The sequence below is a fragment of the Sapajus apella genome, unplaced genomic scaffold (assembly GCF_009761245.1).
Source record: "Sapajus apella isolate SASKATOON/1434 unplaced genomic scaffold, GSC_monkey_1.0 scaffold3, whole genome shotgun sequence".
NCBI lineage: Eukaryota > Metazoa > Chordata > Mammalia > Primates > Cebidae > Sapajus > Sapajus apella.
In genome coordinates this window covers 2,271,201-2,294,291 of record NW_022436943.1, presented here as the reverse complement: position 1 = coordinate 2,294,291, position 23,091 = coordinate 2,271,201, and the positions used below count along the sequence as shown (strand labels likewise).

The 23,091-nt window shown below is 37.1% G+C and overlaps 1 protein-coding gene across 2 annotated transcripts in view; it reads right to left on the bottom strand.

Annotated features, from left to right (window-relative positions):
- STK3 (serine/threonine kinase 3) overlaps positions 1-23,091 on the bottom strand; it is a 345,181-nt gene that overhangs the window by 90,815 nt on the left and 231,275 nt on the right. For both annotated transcript variants that reach the window (XM_032248245.1, XM_032248241.1), the window contains one exon: positions 9,334-9,526. In XM_032248245.1, the coding sequence (XP_032104136.1) occupies positions 9,334-9,526 (193 nt within the window). The remainder of the gene's footprint in view (positions 1-9,333; positions 9,527-23,091) is intronic.

Here is a 23,091-nt window from a genome sequence, read left to right as displayed (position 1 = left end):
ATTGAAGCCCAAAGATTTTAGTTAAATAAAAGGAAGGATTTCTTGTGCAAGTAATGAATATTGTAATGGTCACTGTGTGTATCTATGAAAACGCTTTCTTCAAAGGCCTGTACAGGAAAGAGATTTTCATTTGTACAAGAAAGACTAATATTTACATGCTTTTGTGTGCTTTGTGCTAATAAAAGAAGTATCCTACAACCAAAGCGCATACACTAGCAGGTTTGAGCTGGGTTATACCTCATTAAACATCCCACCAACCAAGAGCACACAGAAGAGTAGACTACGTTTAGTGCCCACAGGGAACTCCAAACCACTGCTGCCACACCTTGCCTGGATTCCTAGTACTTTTATAGAGAAAAATGAATGATTTCTAGTTGCCCAGAAATACTATGGGTATTTGCATCCAGCTGCAAGAGGGACCTTTAGTTTACTGTTGTCACCTTTATTGTCATATCCTGGGCAACATTAACCTCTTCAGTTAAAGAGGAATACAATCATTTTCATAAAAGAATAGGAAGTGGGAAAGTAATTCCCCTACACACTCTCCTACCCTTGTCAATTATTTCTTGACATCTAAAATTCCATCCTTAGTGATTTACTCCTTTGGCTCAAGGCTGTATGATTCTGCGGGAAAATGTATTTCACGAACATTAAACATCATTAGGTATTTTATTCCTGTGTATCTGGTCCTTTTCCGAAACAGATTTTGGGAGAAAAAAGGAAGGAAAGAAAGAATATGAGAACTGAGAGAGAGATATTACTAAGCAAAGAATATGGCATGGAAGTAGATGCTCAGAACAAATTGCTTCTTATTTAATGATTTTGTCTAGGAACAATGGATGAACCAGGGAGTGTAGTCAATCTTCCCTTCTTGGCCTCTCTCCTAACTCCCCAATAAATATCTAGTATGTGTTTCCAGAGTAACTCCTAAAAAACTAAAGCAGAACTTCATTTGCTTTCTCTTGCTGATTAAGTAAAGCTTTGTATATGTGCTGTCCAAAATAAACTCTGAAATTTTCAAAATCATTAAATACTTTAGGCATAAACAAGTAAGACATTTTAAAATGTATATTTAATAAATATTATTTAATCCAGTATTTAAGAAATGATAAACATTTATGAAAGGTTAATATAAATAAATAATATATAACCTAAACATAACTAGTTATTTCTCCACCCATTTTTTTTTTTTTTTTTTTTTTTTTTGGAGATGTAGTCTTGCTCTGCTGCTTAGGCTGGAGTACAGTGGGGCACAATCTTGGTTCATTGTAGCCTCTGCCTCCCAGGTTCCAGTGATTCTCGTGCCTCAGCCTCCTGGGTAGCTGGGATTACAGGTGGATGCCACCCAGCCTGGCTAATTTTTGTATTTTAAGTAGAGGCAGGGTTTCACCATGTTGGCCAGGGTGGTCTTGAACTCCTGACCTCAGGTGATCCACCCGTCTTGGCCTCCCAACGTGCTGGGATTACAGGCATGAGCCACTGCACCCAGCCTCTCCACCCATTCTTAATACAACATGGTCTTCACCCACATCACCATCCAGCTGCCTCTCTGCTCAACATGCTCCCGTGTGTCTTCAGCCTTCTTAAATACTCCAGGTAAGTTCTAAACACAATACTCCAGGTGTGTTCTGGCTCCAGACAGCAGAGCGAAGCCGCATTGTTCTAAAAAGTGGTACGTGTCCTAGCTGCACCTCAGAGGCACTTGTAGAGTTTTAAAATTAAACAAATACATATTTTAAAAACAGAGATGCCCAAGCCCTGCTCCAGTCTGCAGAACCAGCTGAAGAGCGACTGTTACAGCACATACTTGTAAGGTTGGTTATTTGGACCCAAGAGCAGGGTTTATCCTGTAAATCAAGTCCACTGCTCCAGCCTGTGGTGATCCTTTAGGATCCTCATTCTACCTTATAACATATTTTACTTTTGTTCTTCTTCATGTTATTTGCAATTCTGATGGACTTTCACCCTATAGCTTCATCCAAGTTTCTATGAAAAATGTTGAGCTAACGAGGGCTTGAGGCTGAGGTCCTATATCACAAAATGAGAACTCTTCTGGTAAACAATTTATTGTTTAACACTGTGGTGGACTGAAATTTAGCAACCACTGCCACGTGCCCCTGGGAAGCCTTTGTATCATAGAGGCTGGGGAGCTGAACACCCCATTTCTCAGAATTCCTTGCAACTAGAGCTCTGGATGCGTATGCTCTTTCACAACTGGGGGGTGTGTTGGGGGGGACAAACAGAAGCTATGTGCCTGCTAGTTTAGTTATTTCCCTCTAGCAAGCACTGTCATGGAGACTTGATTATTTACAGCAGCATTGTAGCATCTAGTCACCAGTTTCACAGGTACTGAGGAATGGTTGTAGTAATATTTGGTAGCTTTCTAATCCCTAAGTAGCAATAAGGTTGATTTCAATCTGTGTTACTGAATTCACCAGTGCCAGTGGCAGCCTCTGGAATGCTATTCCTAGTTGTGGCAGTAGTAGTTGCTCCCTATATGCTCACTTTTGAGGGGTTGTGGGAGTCACTCCCAAAGGCTTACGTTACACAGCCTTCTCCTCTAGCCTATCCATCGATTTTGTTAACATCTACATCTCTAATGTAGCTTGGCTCTATGTCTCCACCTAAATCTCATGTTGAATTCTAATTTAATGTTGGAGGGGGGTCTGGCGGGAGATGATGAAATCATAGGGGTGGTTTCTTATGGTTTAGCACCATCCCCCTAGTGCTGTCTCGTGATGAGTTCTCACAAGATCTGGTTGTTTAAAAGTGTTTAGTACCACCTGCTCTGCTTTCTCCTGTTCCAGCCACGCAGCACATGCCAGCTTCCTCTTCCCCTTCCACCCTGATTGCTGGTTTCCTGAGGTCTCCCCAGCCATGCTTCCTGTACAGCCTGGGGAACCATGAGCAAATTACACCTCTTTTCTTTATATATTACCCGGTCTCAGTTAGTTCTTCATAGCAATATGAGAACATGCTAATACAATCTCTGACTTAAATTTCTTTGTGTTTGAAATACTTAGTTTCTCCTTCCTTCAATAAACTCTCACTGATATAAGCACATTTGAGTATAACTGTTTCACTCTCATCAAAGGACCACCAGCTAGGTCACAATACATAGTGTCTACAAGGATATCATGAAAGACTTTGTCAAATACTTTCCTAATATCATAAGATACAATATTCAAACTGCATTTTCTCTGACCCAGCAGTTTAGCAATGCTGTCAAAAAAGGAAATTATATTATTCTGATATGATTTGTTCTCAGTAATCTACACTGACTTGTAAGGATCCTGATCTTTCCTAAAGTACTCTTAGATGTTCTAGAATCCTGCCCAAGAGAGACATTGAGGTCACCCACCCCAGAATAGTGATGTGATTCTGATGTCAACCTGTATCTATATACTGGTTCTATCACTTGCTTGCTACAAAATCTTGGGCAACGTTCCCAAGTCTCAGTTTCCTTAGTGGTAAATGGTAGTGAAATGCTATTTTATAGGATCCTTGTGAGGAGTAAATAAGATAACGTATACAAAGTCCTGAGCGCAGTGTTTGGCCCACAGTAGGAGCTCCATTAATAACAGCTATAACCTGAGAAATTCACCTCTTCTCCCTTTCCAAAAATAAAATAAAATATAAATGTATTCTTTTATACGTCCATGACACTCTCCTCATTTTCTCAAAGAGATGTCAAATTTCATAAATAGTGGAAAACAGTTCTCTCATCTCAAGTTATATCAACAGATATTATCAAACATATTCTTGGTCAGGAGATGCCAAGTCCGCTGGGTACTTCTCTAGCATTTGCTCATCTTGCCATTCAAACCACTTTTATTCATGTTGATGCTACTCAGTTCATTTTGGAGATCATCATTCTCCATAGAAGCCCCTTGGCTAGCTTACTGAAAAAAGAGAGATGGAGCAAGGTCTTGGAGGAGGCAGGGAAAGGTAGAAGCAAGAATTTGCCATGGGAAGAACAGAGCTGCCTGACAGCTCAGCATCTCCAGTCCCAGGAAGATAAGGCCTTTCTCACTGCATGGGAAGCACAGCTGGCAATGCCTGGGGCTTCCCAGACGCTCCATCTTATCAAGTTTTTGGAAGGACAAATTAATAGGGTAGACAGATGGATATTATCTTTTATTGATGATCAACTATATTTAAAATACTACCAGGTGCATTTTGAGCTTACCTAATATACACACCTGCACACATACACATAACAGAGAGACAAATATACATCACTGACATTCAGACATAATTAAGTAACACAATCAGTAAATGATTTGGCTTTACATCTCATGCTCTTTTCACTGTATCACATCATTTGTTCAGAAAACATTTCATGAACTCTTACCAAGTGCTAGGTATTGTGTTAGGTATCAGCAATACAGTGGGGAATAAACAAAAGTAGACACTTTAAATAAGCAAGCGCTGTAAGAGTGAAAGCTTGGGGCAAGATGGGAGCCTATTAGAAGGGTACTTATTCCTAACCTAGAGTCGATAGAGGAAGCAACCTCTTAACGGAGCCTGAGTGGATGAATGTGATTTAGTGAAAGAAAAGGAAATCCCACAGAAGGATTTGGGCATTGCAAATGCCCAATGGTAATAAAGAAAAAGAAAAAAAAAAAGATCTATAAGAGCTAATAAGCTGGAAGAAGGATGAAGAGGAACTGAAAGGTAAGTAGGAATCAGAGCACATACTGCCTCTTAACTAGTATTGAGCTTTAGCCTATGAGCCATTGGTAGTCACTGGGAGGCCATAAGCAGAAGAGAGATGTACTGAAATCTGAATGGTGGGTAGGGAGCTACATCAGAGTTTTCCAGGAGAAGCAGAAAAGACAAGACATTAGGGCAGAGGAGTTAAGAATATAAGAGAGTGGCAGAAGCAATGAAATACAGCCTCTAAGAGTGGAGGCAGGGGCTGTTTAGAAGCCTTACAAGTGAGAAACTATGAGGACTTATACTAAAGAAATGCAAGTGGATATCATGAGAAGAGGATAGATATATTTAGGGGAAAGAACTGATGAGATGAGATGTTACTCCATGAAGGGTGAAGGAAGAAATGGAAATTAAGAATGACTTAATTTTTCAACCTTATTCCAAAGTCCACATTTAAAACACCTATACAGCTTCTCTAGGTCCTTGCAGGATAACATTTCATTTTTTCCCATAAAATCAGGAGCAAGATCATCTACTAAAACTGAGATGGGAGGTAGTAGGAAGAGATTTAGTGAAGATCTAAACTAGCCACTCTGTAGAATGAGAAATCATTGAACAGAGAAACACAGGCCTCCAGGAAAGTTCTGAGGGCCCAAGTGGAGCAGAAGGTCTTGATCTGGTAACCCTCATCTGTGCAGGAAGACTATCTCCAGCAACACTCAATAGCCAGGGTAAAGATGCAGAGAAGATGAACACATAGACTGGTCCATATCAGTTTTCCAGAAGAGGTAGAAGGACAAGACATTAGGGCAGATGACATAAGAATATAAGAGAGTGACGGAAGCAATGAAATACAGCCTCTAAGCTGGATATAGAAGTGAAGGGAGGGTGTGCTAATAAAAAGAAAGCAGCCTAGGAACTAGGGTCAGGGAACTAGAGGGCTGTCGTGATAGCATTTCCCAAAATGTGTTTCTCAGACACTTATTACACAGGATGTTAATCACTGATATGTTCCTCATTAAAAGCTTTTCATGGTCAAATAAGTTAAGGAAAGCTCAGGTAATGTAATTTTTAAACTACTTCCTTCCTGTACTCTTTGTATTAGTAAGTTAATAATATATACTGTAGTTCTCTAATAATTTATCTCTAGGATAAATATGCATTTCCCAAATACTTCTGATTATTATATATTATCTATATTTATCTGAGAATTTCACTGAATGGGTATCTTAAGAAACACATTTTCAGAAGGTCTGTGAAAAGAGAAGTAGGGATGGTAGAACACTTGAAAAGAAAGTAGCTTACTAAGGCAGTAGGCTTACCTGAAAGTTCACTTAGCTCCCAGAACTGTGTAGCTAAGTATCTTTAATTCTACTATAACACACACACACACACACACACACAGCTTGACTCTGAGTCTACTGTAATTAGTATTCATTCATGAAACCAATATTCCAAGAACATCTATTATGTGGCAGAGGAGATTTACATAGCATTCTTAGTAGGATAAACCTCATAACTTATCTGGGAAAACAACAGATACACACATGAAAAATAAAAACCTGGCTGGAAAGTATGGCTCTTCCTCAGATAACCATAAGATATAGTTTCCCTTCGGGGCAACTAGTGTTACCAATCTAACCACAGCACTCTAAGACCAGAAAGTTCCTCCATAAAAGGACAGAGCTAACTGAGTAGATCTGAGCTGAACAAACTAAACAGCCTGTCTTGTCTTTGCTGAAGCTACTACTCTCTCAGGGTCAACCATTATGAAGTAATCCTGCCTACCCCATAAATTCAATGACAATAGATTCCTGACCTGGTCCTAATCTACTCCAGGATAAAAAGTCCTAAAAGCTGATTTTCTTAAATGACAACCAACCTACTTATGCCCAGTCTCAACCATTCAGAATTCCAACTGGCACAGACAAGTATGGATAAAGCATAATCCATAAGGAAGAAGTAGAGATCCACATGTAAATACTGGCTAGTGCCAGACTGTGAAGGATCTTGGTTATACAGCTCAAGCCTGGACACTCCCCAAGAGGAGGCCTTAGAGATATCTGAATAGAAAGACTGAGAGCAAAAAGGTAAAAGCAATGTCATCATTGCTAAAAACAGGTTTAGAAAGTTATTCTTGGGACATGCCCATAGGATCCACATCCATTCTTTTAAAAAGCAGATCCAACTTTAAAATATTTTTTGTAATTTTTCTCCACTTCGCTTCAAAAGGTCTGTGGCTAATTTTCCTTTCTAGAGGTAAGGAAAATAGGCCCATAATTTCTAGCTTCATGGTTAAAGTTTTAAAAAAAGAAAGTGTAAACATAACTTAAACTGACAAGGATGTTAAATCAGGCAACTCACCTGACACTCCAATGGAAAAGGAGATAAAAATCAAAATCTTCAGTAAATAGTGTAGAGATTTTAGAAAACCAAAAATAATATACTGCTATAATCTTATTAGGGAACAAAAATACTAAAGACATATTAGCAAATGTGGCTTTGACTGATGTAACATAAGCTGAGACCTCATACCAACTAATTTAAGAAGTTTTAAAGAAGATTTAGATCATGTGGAAAACAAAACTACAATAATTATGTGGTTTCAGGAAAAGTAAGTCTTTCTTCAATAACTTTTTCACATTCTTTACTACTGCTATACTACAATATGACAATCCCTAGGGGTTACACTAACATCACTTGATTAGATTTTGGAAACACTGAAGTGCCGCATTACAGAATGATGTCTACTTGCAGAAACGAAATACACAGAAAGTTGGCTCATGGGATTTAAAACTTCTTGAGGCCCATAAAACAACTGTAGCTATATAAAACACTATCTGCTTAACTTCAAAATGAGTTCTCTGTAACAGAAAGTCATACCTATATAATTTGTTATAACAAAATTGTAACATATATCAATTTTTGTGGATGTCAAACAAAAAAGTCACCACACAGAATGTGTAGAAATCTGTGATGTAATTTTAAAGTTTGATATCTGAAACATCATCACTGCTCTCTCTTCCTTGGAATGTAATACACTGCAATCTAAATGAATTAGATTCTATAAAGACTCATTTTTCTTAACTATTATATATATGCTGATGTTCAACTATCTGACTGCATGAAAAGTTGTTTATACAACTTTTAATGCTCAGTAACTTCCTAAAGATACAACAAAACACTCAATGATCTAACTGATCTGTTAAGAATCATAAAATTTTAGTTAAAAAGTTATATCAGCTTATGGAAAATTGATATTGCATGTGGATGAAAAATGTGTTAATTGTTTTACGACAGAGTCTTTGTGATCTACTTGTACCCTAACACTAGCTGGTTCTGGAGGCCACAAGACCATCCTCTGCAGTGGAGTGAGGCATGTTATGGATGCGGAACACCTACTCTAATCAGATGGCCAGCTAGGTATTTCAGGAAATCCAAGATTTAGGCTGCTTTCCAGGAAAAAGGTTCAGAATACCCACCAGTGGCAGGATATAGAAAATTCATACTCCACCCACAGGATTATGGCAATGTAGCAATCTATTTGCATTTTGTGCTTTGTGACCCTCTCTATCCAAAGTACATATGCAACCATATGGGCTACACAGTACTAGGAAATAAGAAGAAAGCAGCAGTACTGAGCAATGTGACTTGAAGCTATGGGGTCAGATCTCACAGGGGGAGCAGCAAAAAGAAAAAGTGGGCAAAAAGGAAATGGAAATATCTGAAAGAAAATTCTGGTATCTATTTTGCGGTACCAGCAAATCACTTGAATATTTACAACTTTCTAGATTCTACAATGCTAGAAGTCATTTAATTCTGTTTTTCTACCATTAAGAGGCAATACTGTTTGGTGGAAAGCAGCCTAGTACTTGCTTAGATTTTGACACTAACCACACAGGACTAGGGTAGGAGTAGGATGGGAAGAGAAAGGTCAGCTGGTGCTAAGAGAAAATTTGTTTTCTTTTTTTTGCCTATCACTGTGAAATCACAATGCCCTACATTGTTAACTACAGAATCTTTAACAACTGTTTTTAAAAAAGAGAAATGCTAGTCTGTGAAAGTATACTTACCATCATCACTCTGTAAGCAAGAAGTCAGAGAGAATGTTTGATCATCATTTTAGCCACTGCAGCACCCCAGCACTGTGCCTTGCATATGACAGGCAGCAGTAAATATTTGTGGAACTGAAAATTCTGTATGAGCATATCTGTCTCGTAATCCTTCTTTCTTGTGTTTCTTATTTTCCCACCTTATTTCTTCCCATAGCTCACACTGCTCTTTGTAGCTTAACTAATACTTTGGACAACATAAAATAATAGTCTGCTGAATTTATTGGAAGATAATTTTAGGTTTACTTTTTCAATTGGGAAAGTAAATGTTAGGAACACTATCTTTTTCTCTCTAAAATACTTTGCAAATTAAGTTGTGGGTTAGCAATCTTCAACAGAAAAGAATTCCATAACTCTAAGTGCAAGATGTGTTGCTTTCTGCTACATTAAAATAAAATTTTAAAAAGGTGACTTGTGCCATACTCTTTTTTACTGTTACATAAATCTAAGAAACAAAATTTTCCACAATTGGCTATAAAAAGTAACACAGAACTAGACTGGTTTCTATAGAAGTATCTTTTCAAATTAGAAAACTAATATTCCATGTAAAAAAGCCACATACTTTTCATAGTTCCATCTTCTTCTTCCTCATCCTCACTGTTTATCACCATGGTCCCCAAGTCGGATTCCAGCATGGTGCTATTATGTTCAATCATGGTCTGGGCCCCTTCACTCATTGTGCTTGTGGCCCGCATGGTGCCCACACCCTCCACACTAGTCTTTACCATGGTATGGGAATCCAGCTCATCTTCATCCTGCAAGCAAAATACTGCAATGAGGGAAGACTATTCTATGACAGATGGGTTTTTAAATTCTTAACAAGAGAATGAATATATTATAGTTTTAATACTTACAAAAATACTATGATTACCACTGATTTTAATATGAGAACATACATACAAATGTTATTTTAAGAGCCAAAATTATCTGAAATAACCTAAAGCTTTAGGTAATTAAAGATCAAGCAACAGAAACTGATAAAGTAGAAGGCTGCTAGTTGCTCTTAAAATAAGGATCAAGACAGGTAAACTATCAACAAATGCATGACAAAGAATATGGTAACAAAATAACTAAATATATAAAAGAGGGCATCTTTAAGATAGAACACATTGACACTTTGTATTATAATGAGCATAATGATGTTTATAACCTTGCACAAGAGCCATTAGCTTTTTCTTTTAAATTATCGCAAAATATACAAATACATATATACATATACATAAAATTTACCATTTTTACAATTTTTAAGTGTATAGTTCTGTAGCATTAAGTACATTCTCAATGTTGTGCAACCACTGCCATTATACATTTACAGAATTCTTCATTCCCTCTTTCCTCAGCGCTGGCAACTTCTATTGTACTTACATGAGGTATCTAGAATAGGCAAATTCATAAGTACAATAGTACTTACTTACTCGCACAGACTTTGACACTAACCATACAGGACTAGGGTAGGAGCAGGATAAGAAGAGAAAGAGAAATGTGATTTTACTTACTATTGTACTTACAAATTTGCCTATTCTATGTACTTCATGTAAGTGAAATCATACAATATACTTCACTGAGCATAATATATGCAAGGTTCTTCCATATTATGGTATGTGGTGAAATTTCACTCCTTTTTAAGGCTGAATGATATTCCATTGTATGTACACACATTTTTGTCTCCCTATTTATCTTTTGATGGCCATTTGGACTGTTGACACCTTTGGCTACTGTGAATAGTGCTAATGTGAACATTTACCTACAAATATCTGTTTGAATTCCTGCTTTCAGTTTGGTTGGGTATACATCCAGCAATTGCTGGATCACATGGTAACTTCATATTTAATTTTTTGATTGCCCAAACTGTTTTCCACAGTGGCTATATAATTTTACATTCTCACCAGCAATACACAGGATTCCAATTTTTCCACATCCTTGGCAACACTTATTTTCCATTTTTAAAAAATAACAGCCATCCTAATGAACATGAAGTGTTATCACACTGTAGTTTGATTTGCATTTCCCTAATGACTAGTGATGATGAGCAATTGTTTCGCATGCTTATCAGCCATTTGTATATCTTCTTTGGAAAAATATCCATTTACCCATTTTAAAATGGGTTGTTTCATTTTTCTGTTGTTGTTGGGTTATTACGTATTCTGGATATTAATTCCTTATCAGATATATAATTTGCAAACATTTTCTCCCATCCTGTGCGCTGTCTTTTTACTTTGTTAATAGCATCTTTTGGTGTAAGATTTAAATTTTGATGAAGTCTGATTTATCAATTTTTGCTTTTGTTGCCTGTGCTTCTGTTGTCAAATTCCAGCTTTTAAATGTTTCACAGAAGAACCAAGTCAGTAATATAAGTACAAAATAAAAGTGCTCTTTAGAACATTCACCAAAAGATATACCAGAATAGGAATAGGATCATAAAAATCAACAAACAAATCCTGCTTGAAAGACCGGCTGATAATCCCAGTGCTTTGGGAGGTCAGGGCAGAAGGATCTCTTGAGGCCAGGAGTTTGAGACCAGCCTAGGCAATACAGCGAGACCCTGTCTCTACAAAAAATTTTAAAATTAGTTGAACATGGTGGCGTGTGCCTGTAGTCCTGGCTGCCTGACGGGCTGAGGCTGGAGGATTGCTTGAGCTTAAGAGTTTGAGGTTGCAGTGAGCTATGACGGCTCCACTGCCCTCCAGCTTGGGTGACAGAGCAAGAACCCATTTCAAAAAGGGAGGGGAGAGGAAGGGGCAGCAGAGAGGGAGGGGGGAGGGGGAGGGGGAGGGAGAAAGAAAGAACCAAAGGTTCTGCTGTTTAGAAAAACTTCATCATGTCCTGAAATTCATTTATACTTATTCCATTTTTAGTGAAAACATACAAGCAAAATCTAATTCTGACGGAGGTCAAAATGCAAATCTAAGAACATCAATGTTGAGTCTCAGCAACTTAGGTAGTATGATATAACAATAGTTGGGCAGCTGTTTGATATATTTCCTTTTCCTAAACCTACAGATTAAGCTTAGCATTATGTCTCAAAGTTCTTTGCACTTCTTTCATGATCCTTTCTCTTTTAGAGGCCTCTTCATTCTCATGACTTCAAATATCTAATAAGTTGAGGAGTCTCAAATCCTGAAATCTTCCTATGTCTTTACTTATTACATAAATGCTTAATGATATCTAAAATTTGACACTCCCAAATCCAATATTATTTCATTTATCTCTCCAGTCCCTCCTATCTGTCTCCATCCCCAACAACCACCACAAATCCTAATCTTCACTTGCTACATAAAACTTCAATATATTCTTACATTTATTCTCTCTTTCCCTATATATATATCAGTCGACTAATTCTTTAAAAATTTCTCTCTTAGCTCCATCTCTTCTTTTCCATTCCCACTGCTACTGGGTATATGATCCTCACTGCCTCATAGGTGTAGTGATCCTCACTACCTCATTACTGTAGCTAATGCTTCCTGATTGAGGACTCTCCCATCTAACTTTCTAGAGTCAGACAGACATTAGTTCAAATCCTGGCTCAAAGTACTTACAAGGCATAGGATCCTTGGCAAGCTATTTAAACTCTCCAAAGATGGATGATTAAATAAAAAGGTATGCAAAATGCCTGCATGCTACCTAAAACGAAGTAGTTTCACACCTTCCTCAAAGTACATGGCATTATACTAACCTTTCTTACATACTACTTCTAACATAATACTTTGCTGAAGAATCTACAATGGCTCCCAGTTCTCGCCTTTCATTAAAGTAAACATCTCTGCCTAGATTTCTATGTCCTCTATGGGCCAATCCTATTTTTCCATTGTTCATATAATCTCCAATACAGGCAGGCTGACTTTAACTGAATCTCTCTTTGCCACAACTCCATATGATGTTATGTTCATTAAAGGCTTCCTTTCTGTACATGTCTTATTCTCTATCCAGAACACCCTTCCCCTCTATCCATTTAACTAAATCCTACCTAGTTTCAGATCAATAATCTACTACTTCCGTGGTGAAATCGGTCTTCGTTAATTATTCTCTTTTCTAAGCTTCCACAAAATTCACAATCTGCATTATACACTTTTGTATTCAATTTATGATCTCATATTGCGAGCAATTGTTTTATAAATTATTTTATAATGTAAGTACTTTATGGACAAGAATGTTAGAGTACCTCTGAATCCACAAAAGTGTTTCATTCACAACTCAAAATCCAGTAAAGCATTTGTGAAAGTTGTCAGAATCAAAATGAAATCATTTCTGCTTAAAACAACAGAAAAACAAAAACCAATCCTGACAGAGCAAGGGAAGACCATAAAGAGATGGTCCTCATGCATAAATGCCCCATAGCAAAAGCTATCACAAAAGACTCTGCCAAAACCACAATCTTGCACAAAGGCCATTGCAATCTTACATGAAAAATACTGTGAGGACATCTACCCAGCAACTGCCTATCCAGCCACAGACTGGCACACCCTTGTTACTGACCCTTGTAGCCAAGGATAAATATTTCAAAACAATTATGCAATTCTCCCCATTTTTCATTTAAAAACCTTAGTCTTCCCTTACCTCCCTGAATATGCACACCGTTTACTATAGCACCTATACTCCCACTGCAATGCCCTATTATAAAATAAATGTTACTTTCTTTTAGAGAGTCTTTGTTCTTTAGCTTCACATGTTCAAGACATGTTCACTTTTTCATGGAATTATAAAATCAGGGACCTTTACAGTTAAAAGAGAAACAAATTTAAACCTTCATTTTATATCTGAGAACACTGAGGTCCATAGAAAATAAGAGATGTAGCAAAGAAGTAGAAAATGTAGGAAGTAGAAAAGTTCCTTTTTGAAGTTTCCTTTCTTGTTAAATCCTAAGTGTGCTAATAACTTTGTTAAGCCCGATCCTATGTACCTGTTTGATATTCTGTGCTTACAGGCATGTAGTACATTCTATGTCCTTATACTTTAACCAAGATATCTGTGCTGGACATGCTCACAGGCATGCCCCAGCCTATTCAGAAAGGTTTTAAGTTGTTAGCCAATTGGGTTTTAGTTCAGCTTGTGAGGTCTGGCTCCAGCCAGCAGAGATCAGACACAGCAGTAAGGACAACCACAAATGCGTACGGAATAAATTTGTATGTATTACCTTTGTTCTTTGTACTCTCATGGCAAGATGGCTAGTGACAGTACCCTTCCTGCAGTCTAGGAATTAAAAAATTGCATTGCTGAAATATCCTTTGTCTCAGTGCTGATTTTTCTTTGCAGCACCGAGCATCGATTTCCAACATCTATTTCAACACTTCCTAAGGTCACACACCTACTTAAAAGTAAAGCTGGGACTAAGAAACAAGTTCGTTTATTTGTAAGCCCATTATTCTATTACATACATGTATCTTAATTACATTTACATTTTAATCTACTTGAATGCTTAAGTTTGAGGTACAAGCTTACAATTTTAAAAGCTTGTATCACCACCTCCTATTCCCAAAGAGTCCCATACAAATTATTTGGTCCACTCCAGTCCAAGCCACCATCTTCTCCCACTTGGCGCATGGAAACAGCCTGACTGTTCTCATTGTTTCCACTTTTGGCCCTTTTAGTCTCACTCACATAGGCAGATTCATCCCTTCAGAAGACAAATCACATCATGTTACTCTCTTGCTAAGAACTCTGCATTTGGCCTTTTATCACACTTAGGATAAGATCCAAAACCTTTATCATGGCCAAATGTGATCTGGCCTAGTAATATCTGCCAATCCCATCTCCCATCACATTCCTTCTTGCTCCCAAGCTCTAGCCAGGCTGACCTCCTTTGCTGTTTGTTGAGCATTCTAAGCATGTTCTTCCTTTTGAGCCTTTAAACTGGCTGATCTCTTGGACTGGAATGCTCATCCATAAACCAGTTTGATCATTTATCTAACTCAGGTCTCTACTTAGCTGTGAACTCCTCCGTGAAGCTTTTTCTGACCACGAATCTAAACTAAACCCTCCATCATTTTCTATTCTTCCGTATTCTTCACAGTCTATACCTGGTCTTCTCTACCACTAGAATGTAAATGTGATGAAGGCAAGAGACTTTATTTTTTTAACTTCTGAATCCTCATTATTAAAACACCTAGCATATAGTAGTACTTGATATTTAATGAATAAACCAATTTATATTTTCACTTATTAATCATCCAACAAACATTTATTATACATCAAGTAGTAGACCAGACATTGGAGATACAAAAATGAATTAAGATAGTTTCATTCCATTTTGGTTTTTAGGGAGTTTGAGATCTAGGGGAAATCTACTAACATGTGAACAATAAGATACAAGACAATCTATAAACTGCTATAAGAAAAGTGTTGACAGTAAAATGGGAATACCAAGAGTACAGCCTCTAACACTGCCTTTAAAAAGTGAAGAAAGTCTCACAGAGGAGGCTGAACTTGAGTTAGCTCTTAAAGGATGAGTAGACTATATATTTAACACAGGTATATACATTTGGGTGGAGTGTTTTACAACAACTTTTTACATTAGAACTACACTCAGACACATTCCTTCTCAGCTCAAACACCCCAAGGTTGAATTAGGTGTCATGCCTCTGTAATCCCATAGCACTCTGTGCATATGCTGATTTTACAGTAGTGTAATTGTCTATCCACTTCCCTTGTCTAAATCCCTCATTAGATTCTCAAATCTATAAGGGCAGTAACCAGATCTTGTTTACAGTTTTATTCCTGATGTTTGGTACAAAGCATTGTTTTGTTACATAATTTATTGAATGAATGTTAAATCCCTCATTATGAGGTAATACCAAAATATAGATGAAAGACAATGTTATGAGGTTCTAGTAACATAATGTTATCATAAAACACAGAATGGCTACTGAAGATATTATACTTTGGGACAGGAAATAATGCTATTAACTAGAGTTATTCAGTTGATCATTCATTTAATAATGAAAAAGTACTTATCAATGAGTTGGAAGCACTATGCTAAGGTCTTAATTTTCTTATTGGCTAGACATGAATGGTGGCTTATGCCTTTAATCTCAACACTTTAGAAGGCCAAGGTGGGTGCATCACCTGAGGTCAGGAGCTCAAGATCAGCCTGGCCAACATAGTGAAACCCTGTATCTACTAAAAATACAAAAAATTAGCCGGGCATGGTGGCACTTGCCTGTAATCTCAGCTATTTGGGAGGCTGAGTCAGGAGAATCAACTTGCACCTGGGTGGCGGAGGTTGCAGTGAACAAAGATTGCACCACTGCACTCCAGCCTGGGCAATGGAGTGAGACTCCATATCAAAACTTAAAAAAAAAAAAACAAAACTATCTTATTAACTCTCAGAGGTGCTATTATCCCTCTTAGGCAAAGGAATCTGTGGCTCAAATAGGTTTCATACTTGCCCAATGTCATACAACAAATGAGTGGAAAAGCAAGAATTCTAGCCAGTTCTATCTGATTCTAAAGCCTAAGTCCTACCTTCTAATTATGTAAGGCTTTTAAACTATCTACAGCATTTCTCAACCCCCATTTAACTTATACTACAGGTTTGCCAGAGCACGTTTCATTTTGCGAAGTAAGGAGATGAAGAAAATGACGTAATCATAAACTGACTGATTTTCACTTGATCAAAAAGCTAATTTAAAAAGACAGTTGGGATTTCTTCTTTCTAGTGGGCCCCACTAAGGATGAGGAAAAAGCTGATTTCTCATCAGCTCCTTTTTAAAATCTGCTGGTTGAATATCTTATTTTCTCATGGTTGCAATCAGCTCATATTCCCAAAACACTAAATCTATTTTTATATGTGTGAGTCATTTGTCTCTTATCCTTATAAGAATTAATGCTGTGACCATCAACCTTTTTTTTTTTTTAAATTGTACTTTAAGTTCTGGGATACACGTGCAGATCATGCAGAACTGTTGCACAGGTATGCACATGGCAATGTAGTTTGCTGCCTCCATCCCCCCATCACCTATATTTGGCATTTCTCCCCATGTTATCCCTCCCTAACCTCCCCAACCCCATGCTGTCCCTCTCTTGCCCCCACCCAACAGACCCCAGTCTGTGATGCTCCCCTCCCTGTGTCCATGTGTTCTCATTATTCAACACCTGCCTATGAGTGAGAACATGCGGTGTTTGTTTTTCTGTTCTTGTGTCACTTTGCTGAGAATGATGGTTTCCAGATTCATCCATGTCCCTACAAAGGACACAAACTCATCTTTTTTTATGGCCGCATAGTATTCCATGGTGTATATGTGCCACATTTTCCTTGTCCAGTCTATCATTGATGGGCATTTGGGTTGGTTCCAAGTCTTTGCTATTGTAAACAGTGCTGCAATGAACATACCTGTGCATGTGTCTTTATAATAGAAAGATTTATAATCCTTTGGATATATATCCAGTCATGGGATTGCTGTGTCAAATGGAATTTCTATTTCTAGGTCCTTGAGGAATCGTCACACTGTCTTCCACAATGGTTGAACTAATTTACATTCCCACCAACAGTGTAAAAGTGTTCCTATTTCTCCACATCCTCTCAAGCATGTGTTGTCTCCAGATTTTTTAATGATTGCCATTCTAACTGGCGTGAGATGGTATCTCACTGTGGTTTTGATTTGCATTTCTCTAAAGACCAGTGATGATGACCATTTTTTCATGTTTGTTGTCCTCATAGATGTCTTCTTTTGAAAAGTGTCTGTTCATATACTTCTCCCAATTTTGGATGGGTTTTTTTTTTCTTTCTTGTAAATCAGTTCTTTGTAGATTCTGGATGTTAGCCCTTTGACAGATGGGTAGATTGCAAAACTTTTTTCCCATTCTGTTGGTTGCGGATTCACTCTAATGACTGTTTCTGTCGCTGTACAGAAGCTGTGGAGTTTAATTAGATCCCATTTATCTATTTTGGCTTTTGTTGCCAATGCTTTTGGTGTTTTAGTCATGAAGTCCTTGCCTATGCCTATGTCCTGAATGGTTTTGCCTAGATTTTCTTCTAGGGTTTTTATGGTGTTAGGTCTTATGTTTAAGTCTTTAATCCAACTGGAGTTAATTTTAGTGTAAGGTAGCAGGAAAGGGTTCAGTTTCTGCTTTTTGCACACTGCTAGCCAGTTTTCCCAACATAATTTATTAAACAGGGAATCCTTTCACCATTGCTTGTTTTTGTCAGGTTTGTCAAAGAGTCAGATGGTTGTAGATGTGTGGCTTTGCCTCCAAGGCCTCTGTTCTAATCCATTGGTCTATATCTCTGTTTTGGTACCAGTACCATGCTGTTTTAATTACTGTAGCTTTGTAGTACAGTTTGAAATCAGGTAGCATGATGCCTCTGGCTTTGTTCTTTTTGCTTAGGATTGTCTTGGCTATGTGGGCTCTCTTTTGGTTCTATATGAAGTTTAAGGTGGTTTTTTCCAGTTCTGTGAAGAAGGTTATTGGTAGCTTGATGGGGATAGTGGTGAATCTATAAGCTACTTTGGGCAGTTTGGCCATTTTTATGATATTGATTCTTCCTAACCATGAGCATGGAATATTTCTCCATTTGTTTGTGTTCTCTCTTATTTCCTTGAGCAGTGGTTTGTAGTTCTCCTTGAAGGGGTCCTTTACATCCTTTGTTAGTTGTATTCCCAGGTATTTTATTCTTTTTGTAGCAATTGTGAATGGGAGTTCACTCATGATTTGGCTCACTTGTTAGTCTGTTATTGGTGTACAGAAATGCTTGTGTTTTCTGCACATTGATTTTGTATCCTGAGACTTTGCTGAAGTTGCTTATCACTTTAAGAAGATTTTGTGCTGAGATAATAGGGTCTTCTAAATATTCAATCATGTCATCTGCAAATAGAGACAATTTGACTTCCTCTTTTCCTAACTGAATACCTTTATTTTTTTTCTTGCCTAATTCCTCTGGCTAGAACTTCCAACAGTATATTGAATAGGAATGGTGAGAGAGGGCATCCTTGTGTAGTGCCAGATTTTAAAGGGAATGCTTCCAGTTTTTGCCCTTTCGGTATGATATTGGCTGTAGGTTTGTTGTAAATAGCTTTTATTATTTTGAAATATGTTCCTTCAATACCTAGTTTATTGAGAGTTTTTAGCATAAAGGGCTGTTGAATTTTGTCAAAGGCCTTCTCTGCATCTATTGAGACAATCATGTGGTTTTTGTCTTTGGTTCTATTTATGTGGTGAATTACGTTTATAGACTTGCATATGTTGAACTAGCCTTGCATTCCCGGGATGAAGCCTACTTGATTGTGATGGATAAGCTTTTTGATGTGCTGTTGCAATCGGTCTGCCAGTATTTTATTGAAGATTTTTGCATCTATGTTCATCATGGATACTGGCCTGAAGTTTTCATTTTTTGTTGAGTCACTGCCGGGTTTTGGTATCAGGATGATGTTGGTCTCATAAAACGATTTGGGAAGGATTCCCTCTTTTTGTATTGTTTGGAATAGTTTCAGAAGGAATGGTACCAGCTCCTCTTTGTATGTCTGGTAGAATTCGGCTGTAAACCCGTCTGGACCTGGACTTTTTTTGGCTGGTAGGCTATTAGCTGCTGCCTCAACTTCAGCCCTGTTATTGGTCTGTTCAAGGTTTCAACTTCTTTCTGGTTTAGGCTTGGGAGGCTGCAAGTGTCCAGGAATTTATCCATTTCTCCCAGGTTTACTGGTTTATGTGCATGGAGTTGTTTGTAGTAATCTCTGATTGTAGTTTGTATTTCTGTAGAGTCAGTGGTGATATCCCCTTTATCGTTTTTTATTGCATCTATTTGATTCTTCTCCCTTTTCTATTAATCTGGCTAGCAGTCTATTTTGTTTATCTTTCCAGCTCAATAAACCTGGATTTATTGATTTTCTGAAGAATTTTTTTGTGTGTCTACCTCCTTCACTTCTGCTCTGATCTTAGTTATTTCTTGTCTTCTGCTAGTTTTTGAGTTTTTTTGATCTTGCTCCTCTAGCTCTTTCAATTTTGATGATACAGTGTCAATTTTCGATCTTTCCTCGCTTCTCTGGTGGGCATTTATTGCTATAAATTTCCCTCTAGACACTGCTTTAAATGTGTTCCAGAGATTCTGGTACGTTGTGTCTTCATTCTCCTTGGTTTCAAAGAACATCTTTATTTCTGCCTTCATTCCATTGTTTATCTAGTCGACATTCAGGAGCCAGCTGTTCACTGTCCAAGAAGTTGTGTGGTTCTGAGTTAGTTTCTTAATTCTGAGTTCTAATTTGATTGCACTATGGTCTGACAGACTGTTTGTTATGATTTCCGTTCTTCTGCATTTGCTGAGGAGTGATTTACTTCCAATTATGTGGTCAATTTTAGAGTAGGTGACCATTAAACTTAACAAGGAACATAACATCCGATTGGTATAAAATAGTCCTTACCCGCCCTATATTCTGTATTATAGTTGAATCTATAAGGAGACAATAAAGCCTGTACCTCTGCATTCACACAATTGGCTTAGATAAAATTATAAAAACATTGAATTAAGTTTGGAAGGGACTGATCTTACTGCATATTATTTTTACTTACGTAGTCAATTTGCTAAAGAATGCTAATCTAATTTACAAATTGACAGTAAAAAAAAAAAAGCAATAAAAATAGCATGAACACTCAATTCACTAATGAGAGGGTGACACAAAAACAGAAATTAATAAAGTACAGATGGAATGATAACTAGTTATACAAAATTAGAAAACTCATAACTACTTTTTAAAATTCTTAACTTCTTCTTGATATTTTAGATTAGTATTACAATTCCTTTGATACTTTTTATATTTTTATAATGAAACAATTATGTTATTTCAAAGTTATATTTCACTTACATATACTCTGCTATTTCTCACAAAAGAAAAACATGTTGATACTTTATAGAAAAAGGTCTGCAGAACAGATGCTTCCCCACTGTAGAAAGCAGCCAATTCCAGTAAGGAATACAATAGCATTTTCAATCAGTGGTCATCATGTGCCAGGAATGCAAAACAGAGTACTGATGATAATCCAGTTTATGAATCATAAAATCCACATGGAATACAAATATTTGAAAACATTATTAGGAAATCCTACTCCACTGCTAAGATTGGCTTATGCTCAAACAGTCTGAGAAATAATCAGAGATTTTTCATTATCTGCTAGTAGATATTTGTAATATCTACTACCTTAAATAATTTTCTAAATACTCAGTTATTTACTGAATTAAGGACATCTATAGAAACATTTTAGAAAATATTTATCATTTGTGATACTAATTTGTCATTAAACCTAAAATATAAACCTTGTTTAACCACTAATCCCCAGCCCCATCATCACATACCTCTAAGGAAACCCTCAAATGAGATTTTGCTTATTATTGTAGCTCTGTGATACTAATTTGTCATTAGTATCATAAATGACAAATACTTCAGAATATGAAATCATTTCTATAGTCTAAAAATGTTTAGAATATAAAATTAGAATATTTCTCAGTTAGGACACCTGTTTAACTAATGAGATAGACTACTCCTTAAACAGGTGTCCTAACGGGGAAATATTCTATTTTTTTCTTCTTAAAATGACATTAAGCACTTCTTTATTGTACAAGCAATCACATAACAGTATAGTATCCAGTATAAGAGCAGTGATCTTAATGGCTTTCATTCAACTGGACAATTCTTACTAATGAGTACACATTCCGCTATAGCATGAAAAAAATATTCTTCAGGAAAAAACTAATGTGTAAAATATATACTTGAACCAATTATACAAAAAGTTGCATTATAGTGGTCTAAATATTTTCAAAACCTCTTAATGGTGCTAATTAAACAGCAAACAATAAATGTAACAAACATATTACAAATACATAGCTGAGTTTTCAAGATAGTAAGGAGTCAAAACAGAGCTACAATAATAAGCGAAAATCTAATTTGAGGGTTTCTTTAGAGGTATGTGATGATGGGGGTGAGGATTAGTGGTTAAATAAGGTTTATATTATAGCAGATAAAGGGGAAAGGGGAAGCCTTTGGATTCTCTCCAAAGTAGAAGTGAAACGTTTGCATAAAATTGGGAATCTTGAAAGTCCACATCCTCAGCAAAAGGGTAGACAAGAAATAATTTACCCAGTGGCAAAGGAGATGACAAGTCTCACCTGAGATAGGTAGAGTAGGGAAGAGGGATTGGGAAGCCTCCCTTTAGAATTTATAACCATGGTTTAGGCCTTCAATTTTACATCACCCACATGCTCTGGGGGAACCTCATACTGAGAAATTAACCAAATGCAGTAGTCCCAGTATGGTAGCACCCCAGGTGCCTGACAGAAACAAATACAAATCCATGTTACAGGGACTCATACTGAACCCTCAATTGACATCATTCTCAGAGATAAAATCTAGCCAAACATGAACTCACAATCCCAAAGATAAACACATGAGTAAACAAGCCACTGAGAATGGGCAGAAAGAACAAGCAACAGAATTATGATGCCCTTAAACAGCAAACAATAAGGGCTTCTTAGAATTTAGTTCCCTTAGAAAGCTGGATCTTGGGGTAAAATTAGGGAAGAATAGACAGAGCGGTATTTGAAACTTGAAAAAAATCAAGCACAAAAGTAGAAATATTCTGGCTAGAACGGAAAGCAATGAGTAAGTTTGATTGCATTAGGGGATGTCCTACAGCTTATGGAATGCTTTGAACACTGGGAGCCCAGCATTAGTTGCTTGGCAAAGTAGTGATAGGAACCTTGGAAACTAAAAGATGATCTGGAGAAGGGAAAGACTGGAGGAAGACTAGAATCTAGCCTTCGGAAGACTAGAATCAGAAGGTTATTACTAGAATCTAGATTTGAGAATAATTAATTAGAGCCTATACTAAAAAGGGTCATTAGTAACAGAAATGACAAGCTGAATCTGAAAGAAATCACCAAAGAGGAATTCACATTTTCTAGAAAGTTTTTAGGCAGTCAAAGATAATGGATCAACAATAACTCCAATATTCTGAACCTAAAGAGATGAAACTAACTCAAAAGAGAAAGCTGAGATTTTAATTTGAATAAAATAGATACCACCAGTTATTTGTAACTAAAAAGTAACTTACTAGACTTTGTCACTTGACCACATGATCAAGGAAATGAAACCTAATTACTCATTTTCCCATCAAGTAAGAAATTAACAAAGCATGTACAATGCAACTGCAAGAAAATGAGCACAAAACTGGGGAAAGCTAGGGGAGCAATCGTTCACTTCTCTCCCCACGCATAAATGAATTTGGGGGCTGGTGATTACTTCATGCTAACGTGTTAACATATGTCAATAAATATATTTTAATCGTTGAGTTAGAAAAGGCAAAAGTCAAGGGGTACTATTGTACATTTGCTTGTATGTTT